We start from the raw sequence: 18594 nt of genomic DNA, 5'->3' as shown, positions 1-18594 counted from the left end.
TACAGTTAGTCCAAAATGCAGCCGCTAGAGTTCTTACTAGATCAAGAAAATATGATCATATAACACCATTTTATCATCACTACACTGGTTACCTATAAAGTTCCGTATTAATTACAAGGTATTGCTACTGACTTATAAAGCCCTAAACGGCTTAGCTCCAGTCTATTTAACGGATCTTCTATCGCCCTATAATCCATCGTGCTCTTTAAGATCACTAAATGCGAGGCTTTTGGTCATACCTAGGATATCCAGATCCACCAAAGGAGGGAGAGCATTTTCACATTTAGCTCCAAAACCCTGGAATAGCCTTCCTGATACTGTTTGTTGCTCAGACTCGCTCTCCCAGTTTAAAACTAGATTAAAGACTCATCTCTTCAGCCAGGCATTCATATAATATTTGAAATCTTACAGTTAAATCCGGCCTCTAGTTCATAAACGCCAGAGGAGAACTGGCCCCCGACTGAGCCTGGGTTCTCCCAAGTTTTTTTTTTTCTCCGTTAGGTCACCTGATGGAGTTTTAGGTCACCATTAGGTCACTTGATGGAGTTTTTCGGTTCCTTGCCACTGTTGCCTTTGACTTGCTCAGTTGGGGATATTTATTTTAATTTAATCAATCAATAATACTATTGATCAGCCTTACCAAACGTGGACGTTTTTTCCACTAGAAACAAACCTTGTTGTGTTATTTTGATTTAATACTGTGAAGCTGCTTTGATACAATCTGTATTGTGAAAAGCGCTATACAAATATACTTGACTTGACTTGACTCTCTACAGTCCCCGAGTCAGCGGTTAATGTGCTGGATTCTCTTTTTGCAGCCTTACAGTTTAACTGTAAAACACATCAAGGGAACTGATAACGTAGTGGCAGATGCGTTATCTCGTGTTCCTGACTAGATCGAATAGTGTACTGTAAGTGTTTGGACAGTTGTTACTATTTTTTGGTGCTCTCTTTTTGTTGCCTTAATATGCTTTCAGGATCCAGATTGCTGGGGATAAATTTAGTGGCCTAGAAGAATGGAGGTGACTGTGGAAAACACTTGTTATACAGGAATTGGATCTCATAAAAAAAAAGAATGCTTTTGAAAGGAAAGTATGAATTTGTTCATTTTTATTTTTGAGATTCTTTTTGAGAGGTTTTGAGGATCCTTATAAGATATCGGATCTTTTAAAGGGGTGTGTGTGACGGTTCAATGAGTGGTTGAGTTACAGGCTGATTGCTGGAGGGCGTGGCTTTACACCTGAACCAGATCATGGTACTTTAAAAGACACTGGGTCAAACAGAGAGAGAAACGATGGCTCGCTGGTGATGTTGTGGCTCTGGAGGCTTCTGGAGAGCTGACGGGACATGTGGATTACGGGAGATCACAACCGCTTCGGCGATCTGATGTGATATACTTTCCTCCTGATGATGATATTTTGATGTGGATTTCTCATTATGTTTGTTTGAACTGATATCACTTGAGCTTGCTACTTACAGTGACATGCTGACTAACACTTATACTGATCTCTTGACATTTCATGTTTATTACTTTATTTAAATAAATGTATTTGTTTACGCAGTGGTTGTGTGGCGTCTCCCTTACTTTGTTGCGATCTTTGAGAAGAATCGTAATAATAGTTAGAAAGAGATAGATTAGTTAGAAAGAAAGATAAATAGATTAGTTAGAAAGAAAGATAAATAGATTAGTTAGAAAGAAAGATACATAGATAGTTAGAAAGAAAGATAGATTAGTTAGAAAGAAAGAAAGACAAAGATTATTTAGAAAGAAAGATAGATTAGAAAGAAAGAAAGATAAATTAGTTAGAAAGAAAGATTAGGTTGAAAGAAAGAAAGAAAGAAAGAAAGAAAGAAAGAAAGAAAGAAAGAAAGAAAGAAAGAAAGAAAAAAAAACAGAAAAGAAAGATAGATTATTTAGAAAGAAAGAAAAAGAACGAAAGATAGATTAGTTAGAAAGAAATAAAGATCAGTTAGAAAGAAATAAAAAGATAGATTAGTTAGAAAGAAAGATTAGGTTGAAAGATTAGGAAGAAAGAAAGAAAGAGAAAGAGAAAGAGAAAGAGAAAGAGAAAAAGAAATATTAGTTAGAAAGAAAGATTAGAAAGAAAGATTAGTTAGAAAGAAAAAAAGAAAGATTTTTAAAAAGAAAGATAGATTAGTTAGAAAGAAAGAAAGAAAGATAGATTAGTTAGAAAAAGAAAGACAGACAGATTAGAAAGAAAGAAAGATTAGTTAGAAAGAAAGATTAGTTAATAAAGAAAGAAAGATTAGTTAAAAAGAAAGATTAGTTAGAAAGAAAGATTAGTTAGAAAGAAAAAAAGAAAAAGATTTAAAAAAAGAAAGAAAGACAGATCATTAAGAAAGAAAGATTATTTAGAAAGAAAGATTAGTTAGTAAGGAAAGAAATATTAGTTAAAAAGATAGATTAGTTAGAAAGAAAGAAAGATTAGTTAGAAAGAAAGAAAGATTTAGTTAGAAAGAGATAGACAGACAGTTAGATAGGCTCAATTTGAACATTCTGCAATGAAATTCAATGGGAATTATCCGAGTTGTAGTCGTCATTTTTAGGAAAACCGTAAGTCGGATCAGTCTGAAAAGATATAGCAACTCGAGTCAGAACAGTCTGGAGGTCTGAGCCGAGTTTGGTGAATGTAGCTTGAAAAGTCTAGGAGGAGTAGCAATTAGAAATTTAGTCTACATAAGTTTGTCGAGACAAACTTTAAGTTGGCTTGAGAGAGTTTGGACCAGAAAGTTTGAAAAAGTTTAAAGTAGTTTTAAGTTTAAATTAGTTTAAATTAGTTTAAAGTATACTGAAGTTTAAATTAGTTTGAAGTTTAAAGTAGTTTAAAGTAGGGCTGCACAATATATCGAAAAATTATCGTTATCGCGATAATAGTATATGCAATATCCGTATCGCAGAGAGGTGCGATAAATAATAAAAAGAAAAAAGTATGTGCCAACTTCTGCCAAGCATTTGTGCGTTGCATGCATACGTTGTTTATCCAAATTTGACCAATCAGATGGGGCCTTACTATCTTTATACCCGCCTCCCCAGTAAGAGGAACCTTGTGGCTCAGAGCGCTCAGAGCAGATGGTGGAAAACTAAAACTAATGGCAGGTGTTGAGACAAGCAAAAATGACAGTAGCGAAGAACTTGTGGCTAAAAAGAACTCCCAAGTCAGAAATATGGCAATATATTTTGGCTTCTTGAGAGGAGACGTGTCACAAGTGCAGGTACTGTGTAGGTCATGCCGAACACTTGTGGCCACGTTGAGAGGAAACACAACGAATCTCCACTCTCACATGGAACACAACCACAGGGAGCTATATAACGAGTTCAAAAGTAGGCCCAAAACTGCTAATGAAACAGACAAGCATTGATCAAAGTTTTGCAAATGTAACTCCATATGAAAAAACGTCGCACCGCCACAGGGAATTAACAGAAGCTATCACGTGCTTTTTAGCTAAAGACATGATGCCTGTTAACACCGTGAGCAGAGAAGGCTTTGTGAGTCTAGTTAACAAATTGGACCGGAGATATCAGCTGCCATCGAGAAATTATTTTTCTCAAGTTGCATATTCCACAGATGTTCGACACATGCGTGAAGACCGTGAGTTCCGAGCTGCGCCAAGTGGACTTCTACGCTAGCACCACTAACCTGTGGTCCAGTCGTACGACTAAGCCCTACATGAGCTTTACCGTTCACTTTCTTACTCAAGATTTTGAATTAAAAGCACGTTATCTGGCCATTGTATATTTCCCCGAATCCCACACCAGTGAAAACATAGCCCATGGACTGCGGGAAGTTTTAGCCAGCTGGAACTTAAAAGAAGAGAATCAAGTGTCCATTACTACAGACAACTACTCGAATCTACCTTTTCTGTCAAAGATATTAGAAAAAGCAGTATCTTCACAACTGTGTTCCTTTCTTGAAAGAAATGATATCTGTGAGGATTTCCAGTCCGGTTTTAGACCGTACCATTGTACCGAGACTGCCTTCATTAGAGTCACAAATGATTTGCTCTTATCATCCGATCGTGGTTTTATCTCTCTATTAGTGTTCTTAGTGCTGCATTTGACACCATTGACCACAAAATTCTTTTAAATAGACTACAAAACTATGTTGGCATTAGTGGAATTGCACTAGCATGGTTTAAATCATACTTATCTGACCGTTATCAGTTTGTAGCAGTAAATTAAGAGATGTCTTATCGATCACAAGTTTAGTATGGCGTACCACAAGGCTCAGTACTAGGACCGTTGCTGTACATGCTACCATTAGGAGATATCATTAGGAAACATGGAATTAGCTTCCACTGTTATGCTGACGATACTCAGCTCTATATTTCTTCAAAACCTAACGAAACTTACCAATTCAGAAAATTAACGGAATGCATAGCTGATATAAAAAACTGGATGACTCGTAATTTCCTACTTCTAAATTCTGAAAAAACAGAGATTCTAATTATTGGAACAAAAACTTCACGTAATAATCTAGAATACTGTCTAACACTTGATGGCTGCTCTGTTGAGTCTTCGTCGTCGGTTAGGAACCTGGGTGTGCTTTTTGATACCAATCTTTCATTTGAAAGTCACGTGTCTAGTATCTGTAAAACCAAATTTTTCCATCTTAAAAATATATCTAAATTATGCCATATGCTCTCATTGACAAATGCGGAACAATTAGTTCATGCGTTCATGACCTCAAGGCTAGATTATTGTAATGCTCTACTGGGTGGTTGCCCTGCACGCTTAATAAACAAACTACAGCTGGTTCAAAACGCAGCAGCTCAAGTTCTTACCAGAACCAGGAAGTATGACCATATTGACTCTATAGCTCTGCAGTACTTGAGCGAACTCTTAACACATTATAGTCCTTCACGTCTATTGCAATCTCAAAATTCCGGCCAGTTGATAATACCTAGAATATCAAAATCGACTGCTGGCAGTAGATCCTTTTCCTATTTAGCACCAAAACTTTGGAACATTCTTCCTAACATTGTCCGGGAAGCAGACACACTCTGTCAGTTCAAAGCTAGATTAAAGACACTTATCTTTGACCTAGCATTCACATAACACATTATAGACTTCTATAATTAAATGTTAGGCTGCATAGATTAGATCAGCTGGAACCGGGAACACTTCCCATAAATCCTGATGTACTCATTACATCATAAGAAGAATGGCATCTACGCTAATTTTAGTGTCTTTGTTTATCACGAGGTTTTCCCGCAGCCTGCCGGATCCAGGCCGTATCCAGATCTGAAGAAGGACCTTCGCCTGGACCCAATGACAACGCAACGCTGAAGTGCCAACTAGTCTCTCCCTATGGAGGATCCCTTTACCACTCTACAGATAAAGGGTCGTCGGGAAAACTCAATTCGCGTATCTACCCCGAATTGATAAAATTCTGTATCAAAATTATAAGGAAACACCAGGACTTTGTTTAGGCTTGGTTTGTAGGGAATTCCAAACCTGCGCACATATATTCAAACGCACATAACTATAGAACCAATTCTTAATGCGCATGTGAACGCCATCAGCGTTTCTCACAGGTTCGCGTTTAAAGTCTGTGTAGAGAGAATGGTGTCGTCTTAGCGGCCTCTCATTTAATAACAAATGATCATTGCGACGGAAGCGAATCAATCAAAACTAACTTTAGCTGGAAAATAACTTTATTAAAGAACCGCTATAAATCCAAAACAATCTTACCTTAAATTATACGTTTATCTCTGTAAAGCTGCTTTGAAACAATCTACATTGTGTGGGGGGGGGGGGGGGGGCACCACACTGTCTTAATACGGCTGAGCTGTTGGTCTTTGCAAAAGATTAGTGGGACATTTCTCCCACAGCTGGAAGAAGATGGCCCTGAAAAATGCACAAAAAGAGCACAACCTCACGGAGCACTACCTCATCACAGAATACACTACAAGGTGGGGTTCGCGACAGAAAATGATTCAGAGAGTTCTGGAGCAGCAGCGGGCCATAAGCGACGTCCTGTCAGCAAACAGAAAGTCAAGACATTTGGTTCCTTCTTGGCAGGACATAGATGTACTTGAGTCTATAAACCAGGCATTGCAGCCTCTGCAAGAATTTACAGATGCTCTGTCAGGTGAACATTACGTAAGTGTTTCGTATGTGAAACCTGTACTTCACTTGATGAACACCTCAGTTCTTGCTGCAAAGGAAGAAGACAGTGATTTAACAAAGTCCATAAAGATGAAGATTCTATCTAGACTACATGAACAGTATGTACGACAACCCAGCAACTCAAGAACTTCTGGACATGACCTCCTTTATGGACCCCAAATTCAAAGTCGGCTACATCAGCAGTGACAAGGTGTCAGACATCAGAGCCAGGGTGATGTCTGAAATTAAAGCAACTGTGTCAAAGGTAAATGTTAATGTCACAATAGAAAGTGATAATAATACACTATTACTAGATTTGATTGCAATATTGACTTTATTTCTCTATTTTAGAAGCAAAGCCTAAGTAATCAAGATCACCAGGGCATGGGTCCATTAGATGTCATCCTAAAGAAGGCCAAAAAATCCCTGTGCAGTTTCTTCAAGACATCCCCAGCTCCGTCGTCATCTATGGTACCATCGCACACTGTGGAGGCTGAACTGAACAGCTACTTGGTGTCTCCCACCATAGAGAGTGAGATGGACCCTCTCACTTGGTGTCGACTCCATCAGGTCAACAACTCAAGTAAACTAGCCCACAACTAAGTAAACTAGCCAGGAAGTATCTCTGTATACCTGCAACTAGTTCACCTTCAGAGAGACTTTTTAGTACATTAGGAAATGTTGTGACATGCCAATGCACATGTTTAAAACCTACCAAGGTCAATATGCTAGTTTTCCTGGCAAAAGAAACTTAAATAAAATTGTTTCAGTTTCACTGTTAAGCACATATGGCAGTGCAATTGCACTGTGCTGAAATATAGGTTTACATGTTATTACTTAATGTTTACATGTTAATACTTAATTATTTTATTCTTGTGGATGTTAGTATTTCCACTAAATAGTAATTTATTTAAGGCCTGTAAACTTTGTTTAATAGTATATTTTTATTTAAAAAAACAGGCAAGAAAGGGACTATTTTGTTAAAAAATGCTCTTGTTTTTGTTTCAAGATGCTCTTGATTGCATGGTTACATGTGAATAAAGTAATGTTTGAGAGTAATGCATTTCTTTGTGTTTGCAGGTCTATGGTAACAGCAAACCAGAAATCAGAATATATGCCGAGGTTTTCAGTCATTCATAGTGTTTTAAAGTCTAAATGTTTGCACCTTGACAGTAAAAAAAAAAAAAAAAAAACACTTTAAAAAAAGTGAGATGAGAACTGTTTAATTGCTTTGGTTCACAGTGCATTTAATTAAATCAGAAGAATATCTCTTACCTGTTTATTTTAGTATGATCATTACATATATAATTTTTTTTTTAAATAGCTAATAAAACTAGCATTTCTCTAGGGAAATGTAATATCGCAAGAAATTTTGTTATCGCAATATTCAACAACAATATCGCATATTGCTTATTTTCCCAATATTGTGAAGCCCTAGTTTAAAGTATAGTTTGAAGTAATTTAAAGTTGCTAGAGTGTTTCTAGTGGGTTGCTAAGGTGTCCTGGGTGGTCGCTATGGTGTTGCTATGCGGTTGCTAGGGTGCTCTGGGTGGCTGCTAGGCAGTTGCTAAGATGTTTTGGGTGGTTGCTAGGGTGTTCTGGGTGGTTGCTAGGGTGTTCTAGGTGGTTGCTATGGTGTTCTGGGTGGTTGCTAGGCAGTTGCTAGGGTATTTTTGGTGGTTGCTAGGGTGTTCTGGGTGGTTGCAATGCAGTTGGTAGGGTACTTTGGGTGGTTGCTAGGATGTTGCTAGGTTGTTCTGGATGGTTGCTATGGTGTTGCTATGCGGTTGCTATGTCATTCTGGGTGGTTGCTATGGTGTTGCTAGGCAGTTGCTAGGGCGTGAATACACAGTTACCATGGTGATATTTACAGACTGTTTCCCAACCGAAACAAACGAGCCAACCCCCATCTCTATACGATGTTCTGATGCAGAGATAGGTCTTGATAAATGGTTGTTAGGATACTCTGTTTGGTTGCTAGGGAGTGGCTTGGGAGCTGCCAATGATGAAACTCCAAAGGCTGCTTGTCAGTATGAATGATATAAACCAACTCCCATTCGTCTGTGACTGAGGTCCCATTCGAACCTACCATGGTATTACCTCATAACCAAGTTTTTTGCCTTGGTTTATCGTCCGCCTCAACCGAATAAGGATTTTTTAAATGAATTTGCTGAGTTTGTGGGGGATAGATGGTCACCAGATTTGACAGAATTTTAATCCTGGGTGATTTTAATATTCATGTGTGCTGTGATACTAAGCCACTTTCTAAAGAGTTTCTGAATCTTATTGTCTCTTTTGACCTGGATCAATGGGTGTCTGGACACACTCATATTCAGGGACATACTCTAGATTTAATTTTATCACGTGGTTTACTGGTATCAGACATTAACATCAGTAATACTGGTATGTCGGATCATTTTCCGATTCTGTTTTCTCTGCCTAATAATGACACCAGACATAAACTTCACACTTGCACACGGACAACTCGAATTTTTAATGAACGTACTAAGGAGGACTTTGTGGCATTATACCCAGGTTTAGTTACGGAACAAGCCCCCTGCTCCATAATTGAGCTCCCTGGATGCTGAAGATCACTTGAACTTTTTTAATTTTGTCTGCTCAAATGCTCTAAATGCTGTTGCCCCAATCAGGGAAAGGAGAAAGAAAATTAATCATGTTTCAAAACCATGGATCAATTATAATGTTCGTTCTCTGACTTAGACAGACCTGTAGAAGGGCTGAACGTAGGTGGAGTAAGGACAGACTACATGTTTCTTATGAAATTTTAAAGAATTCCCTCGCCGCATTCCAGCAAGCTGCTAAAGCTGCTAAAAATCACTACTTTTCTGAGCTGATTAGAATCAACAGTAACAGGCCCAATGTTTTATTTTCAATAATTGACTCTGCTTTAAATCCCACTACTAATCTTTTACCAGAGATTTCTGATTCTCTCTGCGAAGATTTTGCAATATACTTTAATGAGAAGATCTCAATGATCAGATCTCAAATGTCTCTGTCTATTTATATGCCACCTGAAGTTCCCATATGTTCTTCTACATGGTCTGTCTTTGAACCTGTTTCCCTTGACTCTTTGGTTGAGATTGTTTCAACTTTAAAAACTACTAGCTGCTTTCAAGATGTGATTCCTACCAATTTTTTTAAGCAGGTTGTATGTACTATCGGTTCTGATTTGATGTCTATTATCAACAAATGTCTCTACACCGAGGTTGTTCCTAACAGCTTGAAACATGCCTCGGTCTTGCCGAAACTTAAAAGAGCTAGCTTGGATCCATCAATTCTAAGCAACTACCGCCCCATTTCAAATTTACCCTTTATTTCAAAATTTTTAGAAAAAGTGGTTCTGAGCCAACTCCAGTCTTTTTTAACTGATAGTCAGATCTACGAGAAATTTCAGTCTGGTTTTAAATTATGTCATAGTACAGAATCTGCACTTTTACGAGTCATGAATAATGTTCTGCTCAGTACTGACACAGGGCAATCTGTAGCTCTCGTCCTCTTAGACCTTAGCTCTGCTTTTGACCTGGTCGACCATGATATTTTAATCTCTCGTCTTGAAGCATGTACAGGTTTTAGGGGCATGGTGTTGAAATGGTTCCGCTCATATTTGTCTAACAGAAGCTACTCTGTTCGTATCGGGAAACAGTGCTCATCCAAAATGAAACTTGGGTTCCACAGGGTTCTATCGTTGGGCCAGAACTATTTAATCTGTATATGTTACCTTTAGGTTCTATTTTAACTAAACATGGGTTTCTTTTCACCTGTATGCCGATGATACCCAAATTTACATGCCTCTAAAGCGTGACGACAAGTCTGCTTTAAAGCCACTACTGGACTGTATAGATGACCTGAAATGATGGCTTACTGGTAACTTTTTGAGTCTGAATGAAAACAAGACGGAAATTATCGTGTTTGGCCCCAGTGATCGTAGTACATATGTTTGCGACCTCCAAACGTTGTCACCCCACAGTACCACCTGTATTCGGAATCTGGGGGTCTGGATTGATAACAACATTACCCTTGAAAAGCAGATAAGTGCGGTGGTAAAGTCCTGCTTCTTTCACCTCCGTCTCTTAGCTAAGGTTAAACCATTTTTGTCTGGTAAGCACTTTGGGATAGCTATGCATGCTTTCGTAACATCCAGATTGGACTATTGTAATTCTTTATATATTGGGATTTCTCAGAAACACATCACCCATCTACAAATAGTCCAAAATGCAGCTGCACGCCTTCTCAAAGGAAAACGTAAATTTGAACATATTACACCGGTTCTGATCTCGCTTCATTGGCTACCGATTAAATTTCGAATCGATTTTAAAGTTTTGATTTTTGTTTTTAAATCTATACAGAACTTAGCTCCCCAGTACCTATCTGAATTGCTTCATCCAGAAATTAAGTCAAGATCACTAAGATCGGGGGACTCGAACTTACTTTCTGTCCCCAGGACCAGATTAAATAATAGGGGTGACCATGCTTTCGCAGCTTATGGACCTAAGCTATGGAACAGCCTACCCCCCAATATCAGATCTGCCCAAACTCTGATACTTTTTTAAACTTCTCTGAAAACGAATTTCTTCTCACTAGCTTTTAATATACCCTAAAGTGCCCGACTTTTTCTCTTTGATGTGTATCTTTGCTGGTTTTGTGCTTGTATTGTCTACACTTATTGGCCTTGTTAAGCACTTTGGTCAACACCAGTTGTTTTTAAATGTGCTATACAAATAAAATTGCTGTTGTTGTTGTTGTTGTTGTTGTGTTGCTAGGCAGTTGCTAGGGTCTTCAGGGCGGTTGCTAAGGTATTCTGGATGGTTGCTATGGTGTTACTAGGTGGTTGGTAGTTCTCACAGATGGTTACTATTGGAGTTCATAGCATTTTCTTGTTATGATTTAGCACTTACCTAATTGCTATTAGCATGTAGCTATTCATAGCTAGCATGTGTAGCATGTTGGAAGTCCTGTTTGCTAGCATGAGTCAAAAGAGCCAACCCCCATCTCTATATGATTTTCTGATGCAGAGATATAGGTCTTGCAAAATGGTTGCTAGGGTACTCTGTTTGGTTGCTAGGGAGTGGCCTGGCAGCTGCCAATCATGACACTCCAAAGGCTGCTTGTCAGTAAAAATATATATAAACCAACTCCCATGCCTCTGTTACATTCAGAATGGAAGATATCCCTCTATGGATTTTGGTTGATAAGGTGCTCAACAATGGTTGCTATGGAGGGGCTAGGAAGTGTCGAAGTGATTCATGATTAGCTGTTTGCTGCCCCGAGTCAAACGAGACCACCCTCATGTTTCTTTGACTCTTCTATCCAGAGTAGGGGTCGACCGATTAATCTTTTTGCATTTTTTAACATAATCGGCATCGGCCAACATCCAAGTATATCAAGCCGATTATTAGGCGGGCGCATCTGTGGGCAGCCTAGTGTTGTTGTTGTTGTTGTGGAACACGTGTTCGACGCACGCTGCGCCTAGAGTTATTTTCCAGCAGAGTGAGCAGACCTCATTCAGTGCCTAAGGAAAGAGCTAAGTTCCTTGGAGAAAACTCCTTTATATTTAATTAAAAACTTTTGATATGTTACTGCCAACTTCGAGAAAAAAATATGAATAGGCGACATGACGTTCGGCTACTTTGGATATTGATAGCGTAGTTGAGGTTGCATTAGCACAGCAGAAGGGTTGCTATCATGTCACAATAAGAATTTTGCAATTACAGACAGAGAATCTGAGACTTATTTGTTCTGTTTGAGTATATTTGAGAGGGTTGTCACTCAATGCAGAGAAAATAAGTAATAAAAAAGAGACCAAAGCACTATAGGCTAGTGAGGTACTGGCTTTGCTTTGCTAGCGTGCTACAGACAGTCCCGGTGCTAATACGGCACTGGTGCCTTAACGACCATTATCTACTGGACCGAATATCAATGCGGATTTCTGTGCTTCATTTCGGTGCTATTGTTATGCCTGTGCTTCTCTTGGATGCTCTGAAAACGGACGTTAGCATAACAGAAACATCGCTTCGCTGCCCGTGACGCTAGTCAGCAGCTAACTTTAGCATACCGTTAGCTAGTAGCTGGATTAAACAAGGTTAAAATGCTGGCCAAACAGTGTAATGTGTGACTGTATTTCACTGTAGACTAGGGGTGGAACGATACATGTATTCGTATTGAACCGAAACGGTAAGGGTGTCACAGTTTGGTGTATAAATTTACACGGAGAATACATGGTATAAAAATAAATAAAACTCACGTGCAAATTAATTAATGTAATGCAGAGCTACTGTACTGTTAGATACGCGGGTTCTTTAGGGACACCTAATCTGTAGCTCCGCCTTAGCTCTGAAGCAGGCTGCGATGTAAAGATTGCAATGCTGGAATATGTTGTGTGTGTGTGTGTGTGTGTGTGAGTGTGAGAGAGAGAGAGAGAGAGAGAGAGAGAGAGAGAGAGAGAGAGAGAGAGAGAGAGAGAGAGAGAGAGAGAGAGAGAGGCGCGGGCGCAATCGAAAAGTCGTGTGTGTTTAAAGTCGCAAAGTATTTACTTATGCGTGTGTGTGTGTGTGAGGCGCGGATGCGATCGAACAGTGGAAACATAAAAACATACTCCGTCATTTTGTTTATACAAGACATCATTCAAACTGCAAAGTGTTTAAGTTACTGTTTATTAAAATTTTAAGGAAAACAAATTAATATGAATCTGAAATGTAGCAAATAAATTTTCAATTAATTCAGGTACAATTACAAAACATATCTCAAGGTATTTTTGTCTTTTGTACAAGTGCAGATTGGTCAAGTGTTCAATAAATGTTTTTGTTGAGAAATCTTGTCTATCTTAAGTAATTATTTGTGTTACATTTTATCTTTCAAATAGAGTTTAAAAACAAGCACATAATCGGCCAAATATCGGCCAAAATAAATCGGCAGCATTTATCGGCCATCGGCCGACCCGGATTTCAAAAGATCAGCATCGGCCTGAAAAAAAACATATCTGTCGACCTCTAATCCGGAGATATCCCTTTGATCTCTTTCAATGGAAGTCTATGGAACTTGTTGCTAAGATGCTCTAAATAGTTGCTAGGGTGTGGCTTGATAGCTTCACAATGATCCTGAGAGACTGATTGGTCATCTGAGTAAAATGAGCCTACCCCCTTGTCTCTATGACACTGTGATCCAGAGCTATGTTCAATACAAAATCCCTATGCAATTTACCATAGTAGGAAAAACACATGCATTTCCTGCCCCCCAGGGATGCAACTTTTACCCCATTGTGAGGTATGGTCTTACAGAGCCTGTCAACCTCTTAAAATGTGGTAAATCACACGTTTCCGCGAAATCCTCGCTCTGAGCTATGACTTATCAAAGTTTGTCGCAATGCTAAGTCTATTGGATTTTTAGGCCGCTTTATCGCCCCTGGGGCGAACACCGTACCCCCAATCACTTAAAAGTCATAGCACACCATTCCCGAATAATCCGCATGATGTGGGTCTGTGACAAAAGCTGCGGGAGGAGTAGCGCGTAAAACTTTTGGCGGAATAAAAAGAATAATAAGTATGAGTAATAACAATAGTGAGTGCCTTGCCTTTGGCAAGCACCCACTAAAAAGAAGAATAATAAGTATGCAAGAGAACACTAGTGATGCCTTGCCTTTGGCAAGGACCACTAATAATAAGTATGAGCAATAACAATAGTGATGCCTTGCCTTTGCCAAGCACCATTAATAAATATGCAAGAGAACACTAGTGATGGCTTGCCTTTGGCAAGCACCACTAATAAGTTTATTAGGATTTCAGTAAGTTTGCTCTCTCAAGCCAACTTAATAATAAGATTAAATACAATATCAGTAAGTTGGCTTTTTCAAGCCAACTTAATAAATCTGTTGAGATTTCTGCCGTAGATTTCTGCTGGTGTGGTGTAATACAGAGGACCCCAGTATTATGCCTGATCTAAAGCTGTTCTCGTGATTCTTGATGTAATCAAACTTTAATCCATGTAATAATCTTTTATTTTTTATCCGGATTATTTATATAGTTAAAGTGAAAGAAATTGCATTTTTAGGTGTTTTGCAAGATTTTTTTTTAAATTACAAGCATGTAATGTCATAATTAATTCTTAGATGTATGCTTGTATCATATTTGTTATCAAAGTTTTTTATTGAAAATTATTGCATATGATGAAAAAAACGTTATCTCTAATCATTTCGGATAGCTGTATGCAATGCTAATATCTAAGCTAACTAAAAAAACACTAAGAATGAGAAATGTTTAATTTAACAATCTAGAGCTTCGGTTATATACTAGTATATGAAACATAAGTTAAAAGACATTCATGGTCGTTAAAACGTAGTTCAAACGACTTATATAATAAAGTCATATCTGATTTGTTACCAGACACTAAAGCGATTACCCATCAAACGTAATTCACGCAAGGAAATGGAATCATGGGAGCTAGAAATAAGGTGGACAGTTTGTGTATCGTTTAAAACAGTTTATTCTTACGGTCCGTTGTGTTTGACTAACTAATTATTTTGGATTGAGAAATTATTATTATTCTGAGACTAAATGTTCTAATTGTAACTTTCCTAACTCCAACCTCGGCTCAGACATTCAGACTGTTCTGACTCCGACTTTATCTTTTATAACTGATCAAACTTACAGGTTTCCTTAAAATGATCAAAACTCTGAAAAATCTCATTGACTGTCCTTGACAGAATTTTCAAATGAGCCAAAACTTTGACACAACTGACAAAAAGGCTAAAAAATCCAGAAATAAAGTTTTATAAGCCGTCGACCTAAAAAACGAGCGAATTTGACACAAATTGGATTGTTTTCCCCCCTGTGGGCGTGATTTTCAGATTAGGAAGTGTGTCGCTCTCTCTCTCTGTTAGACTCAATTAACCTGCCATTATATCTAATATTTCTAATCTGTGACCCTGGACCACAAAACCAGTCACATGGGTCAATTTTTTTAAATTGAGATTTATACATTATCCGAAAGTTGAAAAAATAAGCTTTTCATTGATGTATGGTTTGATAGGATAAGACAATATTTGGCCAAGATACAACTATTTGAAAATCTGGAATCTGAGGGTGCAAAAACACAGAAACATTGAGAAAATTGCCTTAAAGTTGTCTATCTATCTATCTATCTATCTATCTATCTATCTATCTATCTATCTATCTATCTATCTATCTATCTATCTATCTATCTATCTATCTATCTATCTATCTATCCTTCTGCTCTCTTCTACTGTCAGACTCACTGTTTTGGACGAAGTCCTGCATCTTCTTCCAGACTCTGAACAGCAGGTTGCCCAAGTATCGTGGCGAATGAATCAAAGCGCCAGAAGCCATATGTGGATCCGGCTGTGAGCTCTGGACTCTGGAAGAACATTCAGGAGTCAGAACTGCAGTGGCTTTGGATCAGAACCAGAGAGACCAGAGACAGGAGCAGATCACTCACCTTTCCATTGAGACTGGAAACTCCTGCAGAACAAACACCATTTATCATCAACAACTCAATCAATCAACCAATGATCAACCAATGATCTGAAATCAGACCTTCAGAAAGCAGACGTCATTGGCTTTCATTATCTCCTCCATGTCTTTGATTGTGTGTGAAAGAGCTGAGATGTGTGTGTTCATCTCCTCCAGCTTCTCCTTCATCATCTGCTTCTTCTGCTCCTCTTCCTCCCTCAGTGCAGTGACTGTAGCTTTTTCTTCATCTCTGAGAAACTGATGAAGCTTCTCAAACTGTTGTTTAATCTGACGCTCTGTGTGCTCAGCTTGAGACTGAAATCACATCACATTCACTTCAATCATCTCAATCGACACACATCAACACCACATCATTCATATCAACTGGAATCCATTATATAAAATCATAACTGTATACAGTGATACTATACATGACTTTTGATTCTGTTTCCTCACCTTGATGTGTTGAACAGTTTTCTCAAACTCTCCTTTCATTTTTTCATTGTGTTTAAGTTTCTCTTGTAAGGTCTTCAGTGCTGTATTGAGCTCCTCCTAGAATTGAACAAAAAACATAAAACACAAGATTACAGTGAAGAGCTCAAACATGACAATCTGGGGCTCAGGTCAGGAAGCAGACAGACTGGCTAAACCGACCGTCTGCCAGCTGTCTCACGTCACTAAGGTCAGATAAATCCCATCACATAGAGCCTCTTTCACCTAGATATCATCATATAGAGACCGAATGTTCCCCATATGTTCCCCGAATTAGGACTTAAAAAAAACCTTCCAAACCCATCTAAGAGTAAAAATGTAATTGATGTTCAACAAATTAAAAACAGATATAATACAAATGAGCAAATGATAAAGCTTGGGTTGCTGAATATTAGATGCCTTACTTCAAAAGCACTCATTGTTAATGATATGATTACAGACTATAATCTAGATGTGCTGTGTTTGACAGAAACCTGGCTAAAACCAAACGAGTAAATGAGTCTACCCCGCAAGATTACTGTTATAAACATGAACCTCGTCTGAAACGCAAAGGGGGAGGTGTTGCTGTTATTTATAGTAATATTTTTAGAATTACTAAGAAGTCTAGTTTAAAATATAATTCTTTTGAAGTGTTGGTGCTTAATATAGCAATATATAGTGTAAATGATAAATCATGTTTGAGATTTGTGCTGGCTACTGTATACAGGCCACCAGGGCACCATACAGACTTTATCAAAGAATTTGCGGACTTTCTGGTTGCAGATAAAGTCATTATTTTTGGTGATTTTGAAAAGATGCATTTGGACTGGCATTTAAAGACATTCTTAACTCTATTGGAGTTAGACAACATGTATCAGGACCTACTCGTTGTCGTAATCATACCCTAGATCTAATATTATCAATGTTGATGCCGTTGAAATTCTGCAGCAGAGTGATGACATCTCTGATCATTATCTAGTCTCGTGTAAACTTAAAGCAGCACTAGGTAACTTTTCAACCTTCATAATATATTTCCAAGACTCTTGTGGTGGTACATCGACTTACAATAGGTTGAATGACATGTCTGCCATAGCCTGACGGGGTCTGTATCGTTTTTAATCGTACTTTTAAACTTCGGGGTTCGGGTAGTAACCCCCGCGCACACAAAGAACTACAAAATTCGACTGCTTTATGGCATAGGCTACCTCACTTCCCCCAACACGTCCTCACATGCTGTTGGACTTGTAAGTATATTGCTTATATTGTATATCACTCGGACAAGCTTTCACTCGTTGGTGTGAGCTAAAAAGCACCTGGCGTTCTTGTTGATGGATTAGTAACTTAGACATCTTCGGAGGCTAGCTGTGCTTGTTCGATGTCCGACGATTTGTAACGCGTTGTGTTTATTCCCCAATCGAACTCGTGTAACTGTCTGTCACACGTTCTACCGTCCACAGCATTACTTGATAGACAAAAATAGGACAAGAATGAGCATCAAATAGAAACAACCAGCTTACGGGGTGTTCGAGGCACACATACAATACAGACTGCCGACAGTTAAACAGGGCGCGCGCAGCTCTTAAAGGGGCCACACCTTATTTCCACTCGTTACAGCTTCCATCCGACTGAACAGGGACCGGTATACAGGGGGGAGGGGATCAGGCCGTGAGTGAAGAGACTGCTCTGCGTGAGTGGTATTTACGACAGTAACGTTAAATACAAGTAGTCCACAGCGACTCTAGGGGTCGTTGTTTGACCAAAACGGAAATCTTACCTAGTGGGGCTTTAATTTAGCCAAGGCTGCAAAGCTGACTCAAATATGTTAGACCTATCACTTCTGCCACTAAAGATTGCTTTATTAATAAACTTCCTGATCAGTTTCATCATCTCAGACAAAACGAAAACAAAACGAACGGAGACTTAGTCAATCGTACCGACTGTATGGGATAACGACTAGTGAGCCCGATCACTCTGATTACTCTTAAAATCAAGCCAACAAGCTTTGGCAGGTGCGTAATCAACGCCCCGCCTTACCCTGCGGGTATAAACACGGAAGTGGATGCACCTACCAGTTGTTTTTCGCTGAGGAGCAGATCGTGCCCCAGTCAGCGGTGGTCCAGTAGAAGTGGCAAGGGGACTAAGTCTCCGTTCCCTCCTACAGGGAACAAGGGTTACATTGGTAACCGAGATGTTCCCTTTCAGTCGGGGTAACGTACGACTTAGTCAATCGTACTGACTGTATGGGATCCTCTAACACGCCACTACTACTGCCACCTTCCAGTGCCTTCCAGTGCTGGACACAACGAAGGAAGATACAAGCTTACTGTAGGAAGCATGTCGTAGAGAAATACACATATGGGATCACCGTAGGGATCGCAATGTATGGGCCCCACCTAACACAAGTTTCACAAGCATACAAGTGATAGGAATAGTATCAGACGCTCCGCCACGTCTACTACCGACAGGGGGCTCAGAGGAACTCACTAGGGTTCCGTAGAACTCACCAGAGTA

At 38.9% G+C, this 18594-nt stretch overlaps 2 protein-coding genes across 2 annotated transcripts in view; one reads left to right on the top strand and one right to left on the bottom strand.

The window, feature by feature from the left end:
* angel1 (angel homolog 1) overlaps positions 1 to 18594 on the top strand; it is an 84558-nt gene that overhangs the window by 45972 nt on the left and 19992 nt on the right. The window lies entirely within an intron of this gene.
* The window catches only part of LOC311281046 (nuclear factor 7, ovary-like), a gene marked incomplete at its 3' end in the record, with an annotated part of 40152 nt that overhangs the window by 9386 nt on the left and 12172 nt on the right, over positions 1 to 18594 (bottom strand). The window contains exons 2-5 of the mRNA XM_084393680.1: positions 16069 to 16164; positions 15697 to 15927; positions 15599 to 15621; positions 15399 to 15517 (exon numbers count right to left, since the gene is read on the bottom strand). Coding sequence (XP_084249806.1) covers positions 15399 to 15517; positions 15599 to 15621; positions 15697 to 15927; positions 16069 to 16164 — 469 coding nt within the window. The remainder of the gene's footprint in view (positions 1 to 15398; positions 15518 to 15598; positions 15622 to 15696; positions 15928 to 16068; positions 16165 to 18594) is intronic.

The sequence above is a fragment of the Rutilus rutilus genome, assembly GCF_951802725.1.
Source record: "Rutilus rutilus genome assembly, chromosome: 21".
Classification (NCBI taxonomy): Eukaryota; Metazoa; Chordata; class Actinopteri; order Cypriniformes; family Leuciscidae; genus Rutilus; species Rutilus rutilus.
Note: the sequence above shows the minus strand (reverse complement) of the source record. Positions and strands in the feature narration are given on the sequence as shown.